This window comes from Micromys minutus, assembly GCF_963924665.1.
Source record: "Micromys minutus genome assembly, chromosome: 9".
NCBI lineage: Eukaryota > Metazoa > Chordata > Mammalia > Rodentia > Muridae > Micromys > Micromys minutus.
The window spans coordinates 34,985,994-35,000,060 of NC_137978.1; the positions used below are offsets into that span (position 1 = coordinate 34,985,994).

General features: G+C 53.9%; 2 protein-coding genes across 2 annotated transcripts in view; one reads left to right on the plus strand and one right to left on the minus strand.

The window, feature by feature from the left end:
• Positions 1 to 492: 492 nt before the first annotated feature.
• Positions 493 to 3,054, plus strand: HYI (hydroxypyruvate isomerase (putative); the record flags this gene model as incomplete). The annotated part of the gene is given in 9 exon segments (XM_080922030.1): positions 493 to 691; positions 772 to 883; positions 2,012 to 2,039; positions 2,043 to 2,126; positions 2,279 to 2,357; positions 2,441 to 2,490; positions 2,585 to 2,654; positions 2,759 to 2,893; positions 2,981 to 3,054. Coding segments are annotated over 9 exon segments (831 nt in total).
• A 135-nt stretch (positions 3,055 to 3,189) lies between these two features.
• Positions 3,190 to 14,067, minus strand: part of SZT2 (SZT2 subunit of KICSTOR complex) — a 42,425-nt gene continuing 31,547 nt past the window's right edge. Inside the window, exons 53-72 of the mRNA XM_080921580.1 lie at positions 13,558 to 13,724; positions 13,344 to 13,441; positions 13,128 to 13,260; positions 12,807 to 12,937; positions 12,595 to 12,695; positions 12,342 to 12,518; positions 11,911 to 12,178; positions 11,756 to 11,835; positions 11,548 to 11,673; positions 11,252 to 11,451; positions 9,274 to 9,364; positions 9,001 to 9,081; positions 8,850 to 8,924; positions 6,476 to 6,689; positions 6,013 to 6,166; positions 5,741 to 5,863; positions 5,229 to 5,634; positions 4,994 to 5,110; positions 4,020 to 4,088; positions 3,190 to 3,875 (exon numbers count right to left, since the gene is read on the minus strand). Coding sequence (XP_080777706.1) covers positions 3,732 to 3,875; positions 4,020 to 4,088; positions 4,994 to 5,110; positions 5,229 to 5,634; positions 5,741 to 5,863; positions 6,013 to 6,166; positions 6,476 to 6,689; positions 8,850 to 8,924; positions 9,001 to 9,081; positions 9,274 to 9,364; positions 11,252 to 11,451; positions 11,548 to 11,673; positions 11,756 to 11,835; positions 11,911 to 12,178; positions 12,342 to 12,518; positions 12,595 to 12,695; positions 12,807 to 12,937; positions 13,128 to 13,260; positions 13,344 to 13,441; positions 13,558 to 13,724 — 2,955 coding nt within the window. The 3' untranslated portion in view covers positions 3,190 to 3,731. The remainder of the gene's footprint in view (positions 3,876 to 4,019; positions 4,089 to 4,993; positions 5,111 to 5,228; positions 5,635 to 5,740; positions 5,864 to 6,012; positions 6,167 to 6,475; positions 6,690 to 8,849; positions 8,925 to 9,000; positions 9,082 to 9,273; positions 9,365 to 11,251; positions 11,452 to 11,547; positions 11,674 to 11,755; positions 11,836 to 11,910; positions 12,179 to 12,341; positions 12,519 to 12,594; positions 12,696 to 12,806; positions 12,938 to 13,127; positions 13,261 to 13,343; positions 13,442 to 13,557; positions 13,725 to 14,067) is intronic.

Sequence of the window (14,067 nt, forward strand, 5' to 3'; positions counted from 1 at the left end):
GCGATATGATAATTATGGGTTGTCTATGTGTGCAATGCAACAATAAGCAGCGATTGGCATGACTTTGAAGACTATTGAAGAGCACAGGGGAATGCTAATAGGTCGTCATTTGAAAAAAGATAGGCCATAAAACTATATATGACACGATCCGATTTTTCTGAGAAAAAAAAAAAAATGCTTGCTTGGTGTTTAGTCGAAGGGAAAACAAATGGGCAGGCGGTGTGAGAGCTGCAGGCATAAAGATCCGAGTGTGGCAGAGATAGACCATTGGGGCAGGAGGATGGCAGCCGGAGTCCTGGGCCTGCATGTGTGCGAGACTCGACTCAAAGCCATTTGTTCAAAGCTTTCGTTACTTAATGAACTAACTAGGCGATTAGTTCGCAGGTCCACCTCCCTCTCTTTGAACTGGGCTGGGGCGGCCTCGCTCCGCCCCTCGCTGCCGGCCTCGCTTCCTGACCCGAGGCCGCGCCCGCGCTGCCGCCTTCCGCTCGCATGGCTCCGCTCCGCTTCTCGGCCAACGTCTCCTGGCTGTTCCCGGAGCTCTCTGGGCTCCCCGAGCGGCTGCACGCCGCGGGCCTTGCGGGCTTCGAAGCGGCCGAGGTGGCCTGGCCGTACGCCGAGCCCCCCCAGGCACTGGCGAGCGTGGCGCAGGCCGCGGGACTGCGGCTGGTGCTCATCAACACGCCGCGGGGTGCGCGCCCGGGGCGGGGGAGCGGCAAGGGCTTCGGAGAGCCAGAGCCAGGCCCGCACTGAAGCTGGTTCTCTCCACAGGAGACCATGAGAAGGGGGAGATGGGGCTGGGGGCCGTCCCCGGGAGACAGGCGGCTTTCCGAGAGGGGCTGGAGCAGGCTGTGCTCTACGCCAAGGCTCTGGGCTGCCCCAGGTACCCTCCCCTGCCCTTCCTTGACCACAGGGCCAGGTCGGGAGAAAGCTGTGATCAGAGACACCGCTGTGGGCTAGGGCCTTTGCGAACCGCTTTTTGTTAGTGTCATTCATACGGAATGCTGCTGTCATGCTCTTCTCATACCGGGATCCTGCTGGGGGCGGGGGTTCTGGTTAGGGAGCTAATAAGGTGGAGAAGGCAGGGGATAGGGGGGGAGGTTTGGTAGGGCGGGCACCTTACCCCTACCAAGCGAAAGCTGTTTACATATAGTGATGCAGAAACTGAATCTGGCAGGCCCACAATACACTTTATAGGGGGAGGTAGGTTATTCAGGCAAGGAGGCTGTGGCCCTAGCAAGAGGACGGTTGTGTCCAGCTGAGTTCAAGAGGCTGGAGGTGGTAAAAACTGAGTTCCAAGGGCTTGGATACCTGCTGGCAGTTGGGAACAGAGACAGGAAGTGGAGAGATGTGGGGAGGTTCTAGGAGAACCACATGGGACTGCTGAAGCCAATAACACCAGGGAGCAACTGGTGGCGAGAGGCTCACTGCTGGTCAGTGTAGGGGCAGAGCATTTGGGAAGTGGCTAAGATGTAGGGAGAGGAAGCAGGGTTAAGTAACCCTGACTTTCTCAAAGGGCAAAATCATTTTAAAAGGTGAGCCTCAGGGCTAGAGAGATGGCTCAGCAGTTAAGAGTACTTGTTGCTCTTGCAGAAGACCTGGATTGGGTTGCCAGTACCTTCATGGCAACTCAACCATCTATATATACATCCAGTAACAGGGCATCCAATATCTTCTGACCCCAAGGGTACCAGGCACACATAGTACACATACATTCACACCCGGAAAACCCACATACACAAATACATTTTTAAAGTGTGGGGAAAAAAGCCTCAAGCATGTTATGGGCTGAGAAGGAACAAGGGAGGGGTTAGGAGTACAGGAGTAAGTGATGGGTGACGTGCCTTGGGCTGACACAGCAGCACAGGAGGCTTCTGGGATGCCTGAGCACCGTACCTCAAATTGTCTGGACAGAAGGTCTGGGGCGTCTGGGTGGGGCTGGAATAGTTAGAGGGCACCTAAAAAGAGATGCATAGGGAGGCAGGAGTCCTCCCTACCACCCTCTCCACAGGATCCACCTGATGGCTGGCCGAGTGCCCTGAGGGGCTGACCGAGGTGCAGTCAAGGATGAGATGGAGACGGTTTTTGTGGAGAACCTGAGGCATGCAGCTGGGGTTCTGGCTCAGGTAAGAGGTGGAAACATGCCTAATGTGTTGGGGAGAGGGGGTACACAGTGGGGACAGCAGGTGATGTACAAGGAATGGATGAGGTCACTACCCAGTGACAGACCGGGGCAGATATGGGGAGGAGCCCTTGACAACCTCCACCCTGGTTCTAGGAGAACCTCGTGGGACTGCTGGAGCCCATTAACACCCGCATCACAGACCCCCAGTACTTCCTGGACACACCCCAGCAGGGTAGGAATCTAGTCCTATGCCAAGTTCTCGTCCTCTTTGATTGACATGTTCCAAAGTCTCATGGCTGTGTCCCTGTCCCCCAGCGGCAGCCATTTTGCAGAAGGTTGGGAGACCCAATCTGCAATTGCAAATGGTGAGTGGGAGTTGGTTTCAAGAGGCCATGTCTTCCAGGCTGGGAAGAATTGTGGAGGACACTTGAGGGTTCTGACTGACATTCTCCTCACCAGGACATATTCCACTGGCAGATCATGGATGGGAATCTGACACGAAACATCAGGGAGTTCCTGCCCATCGTTGGTGAGGGCTCCCCTCCCAAGACCCCTCCTGGTCTGATGTTCTTTCTAATGTTTGTCATCTTTTCCACTCTTTGCTGTCCCACCTCTCTCCTGTTCTGTCCCTAGGACATGTGCAAGTGGCACAGGTCCCAGACCGAGGGGAGCCAGGCAGCTCTGGAGAGCTGGACTTTACTTACCTGTTTCAGCTGCTAGAAGATGAAGGCTACCAAGGATTTGTGGGCTGCGAGTATCGGCCTCAAGGTGAAGGGGACACTAGAGGGACAGATGTTGGACAGGGGTGGTTCTTTCCCTATAGGTTGAGATGGTAATGCCTCTCTTTTACTGCAGGAGACACAGTGGAGGGTCTGAGTTGGCTACGTTCATACTGGGACAGACGGGGCCACCCACGGACTGGCCAGTAAAGTTGTCTGCACAGCACCTGCATGCTGCTCTGGGCAGTAGGCTAGTGTCCTGAGGTCCTTCCTCTGAATTAAAATCACACTGAATATTTTCATATGTGTATATTACAGGGGTGGGGGACACATAGTGTCTAATGCTTCAATGTCTCAGTTAATTCCCTCCCACTGAGAAGGGACAAATGGCTCAAGCTCAAATCCAGTTGGTGCCAGGGTTGCTATGGACACAGGAGAGCTTCTGAGCCCTCCTTACCCAAAGACAAGAAACCAAAGGTCCAATGGGAACGGGAGGAGGTAAAACTGGTCTTAGGTGCTTGACAGGCAAGAGTCAAGATCAGAACCAAGTCTTATCTCAGTGTAATGTCCAGCAGTGATGACCAAGTGGCAGAGCTCTCGAGTTGAGTGCTTGTCAGATCGTGTGACGTTCCCTGGTACTCTACCAGGTGTGCAGGAAGGAGGCATTCTCTTCTGCACAGGCCCAGGGGCCTGAGGCGAGTCCAGGCCGTTCAGCAGCCATGTCCCTGTTGCCAGGCTGCAGCAGCAGTACCCCAGACATGCTCAGTCCTTTGGTGTCACTTGGTGTCTGAGTTCACCCTGGGGATCCTAAGTGCCAGTCTGTCCTGCCTCAAGTGGGCAAGCTCATAGATCTATGATTCAACCAACAAAGTCAGCGGTCCACTTTCTCAGAGGAGGCGGGTCCAGAGGGTGAAACAGGCTGTGTTGATGACAGACTCCAAGTGGTGGTAGGTAGAGACCATCTGGGCAGGGGGGCTCTCGCTGTCCTGCGGCTGCACCGGGAAGGGCTCTCGGAAAACCACCGTAAGAGACTGGAGAACATGACAGAAGTGAAATGGTGAGAAGGCTGTGGAAAAAACAGAGGGCTGTGTGCAGAGGGTGGTGGCCCAACCTTAGGAGGCCGAGATGGAATACTTGGGGTACAGCCTCCATGAAACCCCTCGCCCTGTTCTCACCGTCTTTCCCAAGTGTGAGTCCAGAAACACTAAGACAAAACAGTCGGTGAACTTCTGATTCAGCACAACCTGAAGCAACAGAACGGGGAGTGAGACTCACCTCACCCGAGTGGGTGGGAGTCCTCCTGGAAGGCTGCTTATGGAGGCAAGAGGGTGAGGCCTCCTGTCACTCACTGCCTGATCCTATCTACAAGCCTGGCTCATTCACAGTGATGTTACCACACTGGGCCTCAATCTGTCAGAACCTTCTAGATCATGACAGGGAAGCCAATCAGTGAAGGGCAGTTTTCCTTGGTGCCACCCCTCCAGCCAGTCCTCGGCCTCCTACTGCCTCTTCATGTCAGCTGTCCCCGATCCACTCTGGGTGATTTCTCCTCAGGGCTTCTGTACCATCTGCCAACGTGGCCGTGGTCTACATCTTTCTTGATCACAGATGTCCACATACCTTATGGGCCACAGACTCAACTTACCCAGGAACTCATCACCCCCCTGAGCCACTCCAGCTTCAGTGCTCCATCACCAGTGGCCCAAATGGCCCTTTGTGTGCCCTACTGCAGCCCTGGCTTCTCTGGACAACGAGGGCATGCCAGAGATAAATCTTGTGCCAGACTCACTGCCAGGCTCACAACGCCCACTCTCTAAGTCTTTGCGGAGCCTCTCCCTGAGCACAGCTGTACCGATCTTTCAGCCTCTAGTTTCTCACACATACTCATCACCCACCGCTGGAGCCGGAGGGTGAGCGTGTGTGTCAGTGGTCTGAGTGCCGTGCTTGGAACAGGCCCACATCTCAGCATCGGTGCTCAGACTCCTCACCCAGTGCCCAGAGTTCTCAATGGCTGTCCGTGTGCTCTAATTCCAGCAAGATGACAATGTAAAGCAGAGACTGTTAGGGCCGCACCGCCCTGAGTGGTTCTGTTATGTCAGGTGAGGATTTCTGCTGGTTTTCCTTTCAGAGTAGGGCCAACGGGACTCACCAGGTACTGGGTTCCCAAATCTGGGCTCTGAAAATGGCGGCAGCTCTGGGGGAACCGGCTTAGGAGAACCTTGATGAGGCTCTGGTACCACGAGACCGTCATGGAGAGGAAACAGTCCTGGGAAGGGTTCACAGCCCTGAGCCTACCACTCCAGAGTCACCCAAGTTGCCTTCCCTCCAACCCAGCCACCGGCATGGCTAGCAGCAGTGCTAGCCTCTGGGGTCAGGTCTCTTACCAGTTGGGGGTCAATGTCAGCAATGGACTTGGCATGGACTGCCTCCAAGAGCTCCTCCAGCTCTGCCAGGGCCAAGCGCCCTCCTAGCCTTAGCCGGTCAGGTCCTGGTGGCTCCAGCAAGAAGAGGCGCTTCCAGAGGGTATCCCGCCGGCAGTGCCCACCAGCCAACCTGACCAGCTGTGCCAGCCGTGCCCGGGCCATACCCACTTCTGCAGCCAGTGGTGGAAATAGAGGAGCTGGTCCTGGGGCCAGCATAATTCCCGAGGCCTCCCCAGGGCTACCGACCAAGCTCCCAGAAGCCTCTGGCTCAAGGGGAAGCCTGGATGGCTTCCGGAATCTGCGCATGTCAGCAGTGAGTCTTGGGAAGAGTTCTCGTTGGCTGGTGAGCACCACGAAGAACTGAAGCCTGGGGAACAGAAGGGGCAGGAGAGTGGGGGAGTGCCACAGCAATAGACTTAGGGTAGGAATAGAAAATCTGAGAAATGGGTACAGTGAAGGTTAAGAGTTCTGACCTCAGCACATGTCGTTCAGCTTCTCCTTGCTCCTCAAAGGGTGCAGCAGAGTGACAGACAAGCAGAGACACGTCAAAGTCATCCTGATGCCGAAGCCCTTCGGAGTCCAGATAGGAGCCAGAGCTGTGCAGTTGGGGTGGGAGAGATGCCAACTCTGAGGCTCAATTGAAACCAGTCCCAACCCCTGTGCCCTAGAAAACAAAATCTTACTCCAAGTGTAGCCCCTGACCTCAGCCCAACCGGAGGAGCTGGGAGCTGCCTCTTGGCCTTACCTGTGCCATGCTGACACCAGGGCATACTCATTATGCTCTGGGCCACCGGGCCGGGCCATTCGCAGTGGCTTCATGTGGTAAGAACTGGCATGGTCAGCCACATAGTTGTATAACTGGTGGGCAGCAATGAGTGGGGTGGGGAGCTCCAGTGTCCCTACAGGGCAAGTTACAGGAAAAACAGACACTGAGCCTGGGACAAGCCACCTGAGCTGGTGGAGCAGGGAATGAGAATACTGAGGATTTGATTTCCCGGGGACCCCTCCCTAAGCCCCTATGTAATGTTGCAGAGATGAGATAACAGGATGACACAGGGCCCTAATTCTGATGTGAAACCAACCATAAGAAACTTAGGAGACACTCAGAGACTGAAAGCACGGATATGGTGTGAGGGAAATGAGTAATTCACGGTCCTGCCAGGCCAGGCCTGCCATGTAGCCTCACTGGCTTGCCCTTGGGCACTGACCTTGGTAAATATGATTACGGCCAAAGTGGGGTCCATCAGGGTGGTGGGCCAGGAAATGCTGCAGGAAGGTGGTGAGGTGGTAGCCATGCCGCAGTACCAGGTGGACACCGAGCACGTGCTGGTGCACGAGGCGCAGGTGGAAGTCATAGCTGAAGGAGTGTACATGCATCAGATCACGGACCTTGTCACATTCCTCAGTGAACAGCAGGGACAGCTGGGAGGAAGAGCAGGAGGCAGGGTTACGGTGTGGGAATACAGCTGCCCAAATCAAATGTCTCTCTTCCTGGGCAGAGACGCTTGGCACTGCTTCCTGTTGCTGTGGGCCCAGTAGAATTCCCTCAGCCAGCAGTTTCTATGGGGAGCCTTCCTCTTACACTCTGTAATATGGTGCTGGACTCCTGTTTATTTGGAACTGGGCCATTTGGGTAGTTAAGCCTTGTTACTACTGCATTTGAATTTACATAGATGGCCAACCATGTACTTACCAGTGGCCATTGTAAGTACAGGGGAACAGACACAGAGGACAGGGATGACGGAGAGGACAGGGATGATGGAGAGGACAGGGATGACAGAGAGGACAGAGATGACAGAGAGGACAGGGATGACGGACAGGACAGGGATGACGGACAGGACAGGGATGACAGATAGGACAGAGATGATGGACAGGACAGGGATGACAGATAGGACAGAGATGATGGACAGGACAGGGATGACAGATAGGACAGAGATGATGGACAGGACAGGGATGACAGATAGGACAGGGATGGTGGACAGGACAGGGATGACAGAGAGGACAGAGATGACAGGACAGGGATGACAGACAGGACAGGGATAACGGACAGGACAGGGATGACAGACAGGACAGGGATGACGGAGAGGACAGGGATGATGGACAGGACAGGGCGTGCCTTTGAGTCTGACTGAATGAAGGACAGTAGAGGAAGGAGAGGGCGAGAGGCAGGTATAAGGAGTATGCCCTTCTCTTGATGGTACACTCCACCAACAGTGTTCACAAGAGTGTGTGTGGTACTCGAACGGCAGGCTCCATCTGGGCACCCGAGGGAGCATCAGGAGTTGGAATGAAAGCAAACCAACATCAGAAGGAAAAAGACTAGCTACATGGCCTTCGTCAACCAGTGTCTCTGGCATCACCCACCTTAGAGAGAATGCACAAATCTGTCAGGGACAGTGTGATGACACAAAACAGACTAGGGTGAGATCAGTATCTCGGAAACCTAGATTTCACCCAAGTCTGCCACTGATGAGCTTTGTGTTGCAGGGCAAAATTTCTGTGACCTTCGCACTCATCATCTGCCTAGAAATAAACCGCTTTTCTCCCATCAGTACATGCAATGGACACTTAATGAATGATGGCACCTACAGTTTAGACACCTGAGCACATGTACATATCAGCTGGAGATGGAGAGGAGAAAAAGGAATGCAAAGTCACTTTCGGCTTCACAGTGAGTCCAGGGAAGCCTGGGCTATCTAAGACCTATCTCAAAAACTAAACCCAAACAAAAGAGAAGCCTGCACAAGGCTAGAGACTTAGAGAAGGAGGGACAGAGAGAGCTTGGCAAACCCTGGAAGTCAGGCGCACTCCAATCTACAGAACAGCGTGAGTGAGGATGACCCAGCTACCCACAGCTCCCTTCTGAGTACTCTGGTCCAGGCAGCTTCCTGCACATGAAGCCATGATGCCTTTCAGGGTACTATTATCCTGCAGCATACTGTGACCATGTATGTATGCTCAATGTTCAAAGCAAAGGCAACCATCTGGAGCTAGGTTTGAATCATCCAGGTATGGGAGTTCCCCACAATGGAGAGGAGGCGTTTGATGGCATTGGATCCCACTAAATCCTCAATCTTTCAGAGGTGTACATAAGCTTACAAGGTATAGACCCTATTGTGACACTTCTGGCAACTTGAGAAGACAAACCAAGCAAGCCAGGGCTCCAAGTTGCTGACCTTACTTGCTCTTTCACTAACCACACACCTTTGAGCCTGCCCCTCCAGGGCATCAAGGAACTTGAGGCAGACAAGTGCCAGTGTTGGTGACTACACAGACAATGCAAACTGTCCCGTTTGCATCAGACCAGGTCTTGCATGGCACTGACCTGGTGTGTCACATTGTAATGGTATTATGCTATGTGTAATGGCATATTGTGCTGGCACAGGACAGGGCCCATCTCTGTACTGACTTGCTTTAGTGCTACAGCTGAGTGTAGCTTTGGACCTCCCAGGGTCAGACAAAACAACAGTCCAGTTAGCATTTGACCCATTACCAGGCTATAGTGCCCACCACACAACGGCGAGGCAATGGCTGTGTCTAAGCTCTCTGTCCACTCCATATTACCCTGTCCCCACCACATACCTGAGAGTTAACAGCTTGTCCCATCGGGATTCGGGAACATTCCAGAGCAAACTGTTTGACACAGAAGTAACAGCCCTGAAAAGAGGGTGAGACAGGTGAGGAGAGTGTGAGAGGCGAGCAGAGCTCCACCCACTCGGTGTCCCCTTCTCACCTGGAATGTCAGCTCCATGAGGATGATGCCCCCAGGCAGTGCCCGCTGCAGGTGGTAGGTGGTGACCACGGTGCTGGTGCTCTGAAGGAAAAGGAGACATGTCCGGGGCTCACCAGCCTTGAACCAGCACGGCAGAGGCCCTTTAGGTTCCTGGCTTTAGTAATGATAATCCAGGACCAGCAGGTCTGTTTATCAGTCAGGATCGATGGCTTTGGGTATTGAGAGGTCATAACTCAGATCACTACTGACTTCTATTATGTGACAAGGAGTTACCTTTGGGCTCCCCTCGGCCTTGGCTTTGGGGCAGGAGAAGGAGCCTCGACCCTCTGTTCCAAGGATAGCCATAGCCCGTAGCCGGCTGGTGCTGCAGAGAAGAGAGACAGAGGCTGAATGAGGCAGGCCAGGGGCTGAAGGGCTCTGGCACCAGGCCATTTTGCATGGCATTGCTTTCCAGGCAAGAGTTAGGACTGAGGATGGGTTTGCTCAGGGTTCCCCAGGAAGCAAGGCTAGGGCTGGAGTCCAGCTAGGGAGGTGCAGGGCAGCTAGTACTGTCGGTAAGTAAGCTGTGTTCATGGGTGGGTGTAGGGGGGCAACAGACCAGGCATTATCCCTGTTACCTGGGAGAGAGGAGGTCTGCAGAGGGGAGGAAGATAAGGCATGTCTGAGGTTTTACTAGGAGATGCTAGATGCCCTGTTAGCATAGTTCTCTAAGGGGGAAAAGCAGTTTTCTTTAAATTGGGGGAAATGACAGCCTCACTGTCCATTTCTACAATTTTTTACTTACGTGTCTGTATGTGTGTCTATGTGAGTGTGTGATATGTCTGCATACACTTGTGAAGGCTAGAAGGGGGCATCAGGTCCCCAAGAGCTGGAGTTAGAGGTGGCTGTAAGTTATCTGAACCAAGTCTGTGTCCTGTGGAAGGCAGCGGCCACTCTAACCACTGAGCAGGAGGATGAGAGGCAGGGAAGGACTTTCAGAGCCTGAAAGGGCTGGCGGGCCCCGTGTGCTGTATGAAAGAAGAGCAGTAACTGGAGCACCAATGCTTAGAGGCAGGGGAAAGGGGGCACATGCTGGGGGCTCACCAGCCTTGAACCCGCGTGGGGGTCCTTTAGGTTCCTGACCCTAATGATGTTAGTCTGGGATCAGTGAACTCAGTACACCAATCACAACACTTGCTATCTAGTTCCCATCTACCACTGCAGAGGTACCACCGCAGGCCATGGACGTGGCTGTCAGATGAAGAAATGTTCCATTTAACCCTCAGGGGAAGTGCTATTCGACTCAGAGATTGCTAAAACTGGTGAGGAGGGGATGTTTAACTTTAAATTATGTTCTAGAAAACATATTATTTAAGAATTAGTGTCGCTTTTTCTCACTGGCCATCTGAAGGCAAGATGGCTCACACTGGCAGCGGTACTGAAGTCACTCAGGTTTAGCACCATTAGTTTTCTCACATTTCCTGCATCTGCTCAAACTCCATGGTCTGAACTGGAAACACCAGCTCAAAGTGTGTGGTCAGTGTTTCTGTCAGCACACAAGCTCATCAAGTCAGAACGAACACCCTTGGATGGATTATCAAGGTCTACACAGAAAAAAGAGGTCAGGCTAGTCTTTGTACACACACACACACACACACACACACACACACACACACACAGAGAGAGAGAGAGAGAGAGAGAGAGAGAGAGAGAGAGAGAGAGTGATTGACAAAAAAATACAGACTTTGGAGCTGGCCTAAGACAAGAAAAGTTGTTACTGGATTGCCAGGCTTAGGGTCTGATGGCATTCCAGGACTCAGGTTGTCGGTGACAGCCAGAGAGTCACGTATGACTAAGAACAGACCATGGAGGGGTCCAAGTAGGACCAGTGCAGAGGGCTTTGGTGAAAACAGACCAAGGTAAAGATGTCAACACAAGGACCAAGTCAGGAATCAACAATACCGAAACGTAAATGTTTAGGAGCATATGTGAGATCTGCATGTATGGATATATGCAGACATGTAAACAAACGAGGTGTGGGTGGGCACAAGCTTGGTGAGGACGGATGGTCTGTGCATGTGCTTGTGAGTTCTGTAAACCGCATAAGGACTGTAGGACATGCAGGAGGGCTACATGCCCAGTGTTTAAGATCTTCATATATGTGTACAAGTGATGACTGTGCCTGAGCAGTCAAGGGAGCCAAGGAAGAAAGGGAGGCCGCGGGGCCTCGGTGGAGGTGGAGAAGCGGGTAGGTAAGGAGGCGCGGACTCACCTGCGGGCAGGTGAGGGGGGCCTGAGTGGTACCAGCACAAAGCCTATGCTCTGCAGATACTGCACGTATTGCTGCAGGAAGGCCAAGCTCAGCTCCTTCAGCCATGGCTCTTCTCGGGCTCCTGGAGGAGGCACATCCAAGGATTCGCAGCTTGTAGGAACCTCTCGGCTTCCAGACCCTGAATCAGGGCGCAGCCGTCGCTGTGAGAATTAAGGCTTGTTATCTAACAACAACCCTGTAGAAATGGAGTGTGGGCTACTGCTGGGTCCAGGCCTTTGAGGAAGCCTAAGCCTTACCTGCCCTTCGGGGGGTGCAGAAGTCTCTGGGGGTCCATGCAGCCAGGCAGCTGGGTCAAAGAGCAGAGCTGTCGCACAGTAATGCACCAAGCGGGATGACTGCTTCAGGGTCTCCAGCTCCCCAGCCTGGACACAGGGCAGTAAGCTCTGGAACAGTGGCCAAGGGAGGGCCAGAGATCTTTGTGCAGGATGCAGAGGGGCTACTCACACTGATGGGCATGCTGGCTGGTGCAGAACGCTGCTGCCACGTTACAAACAGGTTCTCCATCTTCATCTGGCGCTCCAGCTCTGGGGGTGGGAGTCATTGGCAGTAGCCTTTGCAGCTGAATTTTCCCTCCCTGCCGCCTGGCCCACATTCCTTACCTTTTCGCTCTGTCAACTTGATTTCTAAGAACTGCTGCCCATGGTAGGTCACAGGATCTGGAGGTCTGGGCGCAGGACCACCTGTGGAGCTGGGGCGAGCAGCTGTGATGTCCCTCAGGGCTTCATCAAAGGGAAATGTGTCCAAGGAAAGGGGTCCTCCACCACGAGAGGACCCACTCAGCCGGCCCTGTTCACGACTCAGTGGAGGGCTTGCATTCCGGATGAGGGTCTCCACTTCCATGGTTGGCAGCAGGAATGGGTTTGGCTCCTGAGAGGGAGAATCATGCCAGGCTTAGGCCCTCTGACCTTGAACCCTTAGCTCTGCATCGGGGCTTCCTATGCTACCACTTCTGTTCTGAGCCTGTCTCCCTTGTTTCTTTAGCTGGCAACTCAGTGGCCAGAACTGTGAGCAGGAGCTAGGCAACAGGTACCTTTCCATCTCGCACAGGAAAGTCCAACTGGCCACAGTGGTGGAAGAGCCCGAGCTTCTGGCTGAGTAGGCAGGAGATGAGGTGGGCTCGTGCATTCTGCCACTGGACAAGGCGGATCAGAGCTCGGCCCAATGCTGCCCCCAGGTCTGGAGCCCAGTTATAAGTCAGCAGCTGAAGCTAGAGATCAGGTGTCAGGGTCAGGGAGGTCACAGAACTCCTCCCCCTCCCTCCAGCCCTGGACCCTCACATTTACCTTCTTGTCTGTAACCTCTAGCAGCAAAAACCTTTGCCGGGGAGCACTTCGGCCTGGGCTTCCGTCTCCTCCTGACTCGAAGCGCTGCACAGCTTTGGCAGCTACAGAGAGAGAAGAGGACATTGGGGGCTGTGGGCAGAGCCCCAGATCCCACCTTCTCCCTGCAGGGTCAGCGACTACCCAGCAGTCCCTGGAGCCCACCATCTCCTTACCCTGCTGGGTTGGTCTCCTCCACTGTGCAAAGTTCCTTCCCAGAAGAAGAAGGTGCCGCTCAGCTGCTGGGCGGGGGGCTGGGCCCAGCTGCCCGGGGGAACAAGGGCTGAAGACATCTGGCTCGGAACTTCTGTTGGGAGGAAGATGTGGTTAGGAAGGCAAAAATTCCTGGCTCCATTTTCTGGCCTTCCTGCACCTCCTGAGCCTTGTGCCCACCTCTCCTAGCCCAGCCCCTACTGGCTTAGCTTCCTGTAGTTGCCAGACTCTGGCAGGATCTGGGGAAGGCCAGAGTCTTTCACTCCTCCAGATCTCAAACTCACAAATGCTGCTCAAAGACACGGACACTGGTGTCTCCAGCCATTGAGATGACCAGGGTGGTGAACTCTGACAGGATGGATGGAAGGAGAAACCGGGATACCATGTGGGTGGAGCTCCGGGACACTGAGGCACAACCTGGAAGACAGAGAAGTCACTGCAGGGCTGCAGCATGGAATGCAGACCAAGGCCTGAGGAAGGGGCAGGGGTGAGGCTCTCACCGATCTGAACCATGAATCCCATCCAGCGCTGAATGGCATGAGCAAACACGGGGTGCAGAGTCCCCACCTCACCCTCCTCTAGCTGTGTTGTCCGGCGTCTAAGGACAGAGTAGGGGTTAGAACACTACACTCATAGGACACACACAGCTACCAACCACCCACTGAGGACTTTCACGTGGACATACCCTAACACGACACCATACCACATACACACCTTTGTCTCTGGGCTCCAGAATCTGAGCCTGGTGCCCGCTCAGTTCCACCTGGGGTCCGAACGTTCTCAGTTTTATGCCGTCTCCGACCCCGAGTGTCTTCTGGCCGACCCAGGACGATATCATCAGTTGTTTTGGGGGAACCCAAGTCTCCAGCTTCTGTTTTACTCTAGCAACAGTGCGGGAAATAAGGAAGGGCTATTAGGAAGAGGAAAGAAGGGATGGAAGCTCTGTGGAGCAGAGATGAGCCTCGAGGGGTCAGTGTCCTGCTTCAGGCCCTGATAGCTCAGTCCTGGAGGCTAACTACCCAGCCCTGGGAAGGTTACTAAGTTTTCCAATGCTCATCTTCCCCATGGGTAAAGCGCTATTGTTTAGAGGTGAAGGCAATTGGTAAGCTGGGGCTCCAGAGCAGCAGTTCTCACCGTGGTCTCAACCTGTGTGTGGGGGGTGTCAAATGACCCTTCACAGGTGTCATCTAAAGATGACCACTCTAACAGTAGCAATGTTACATT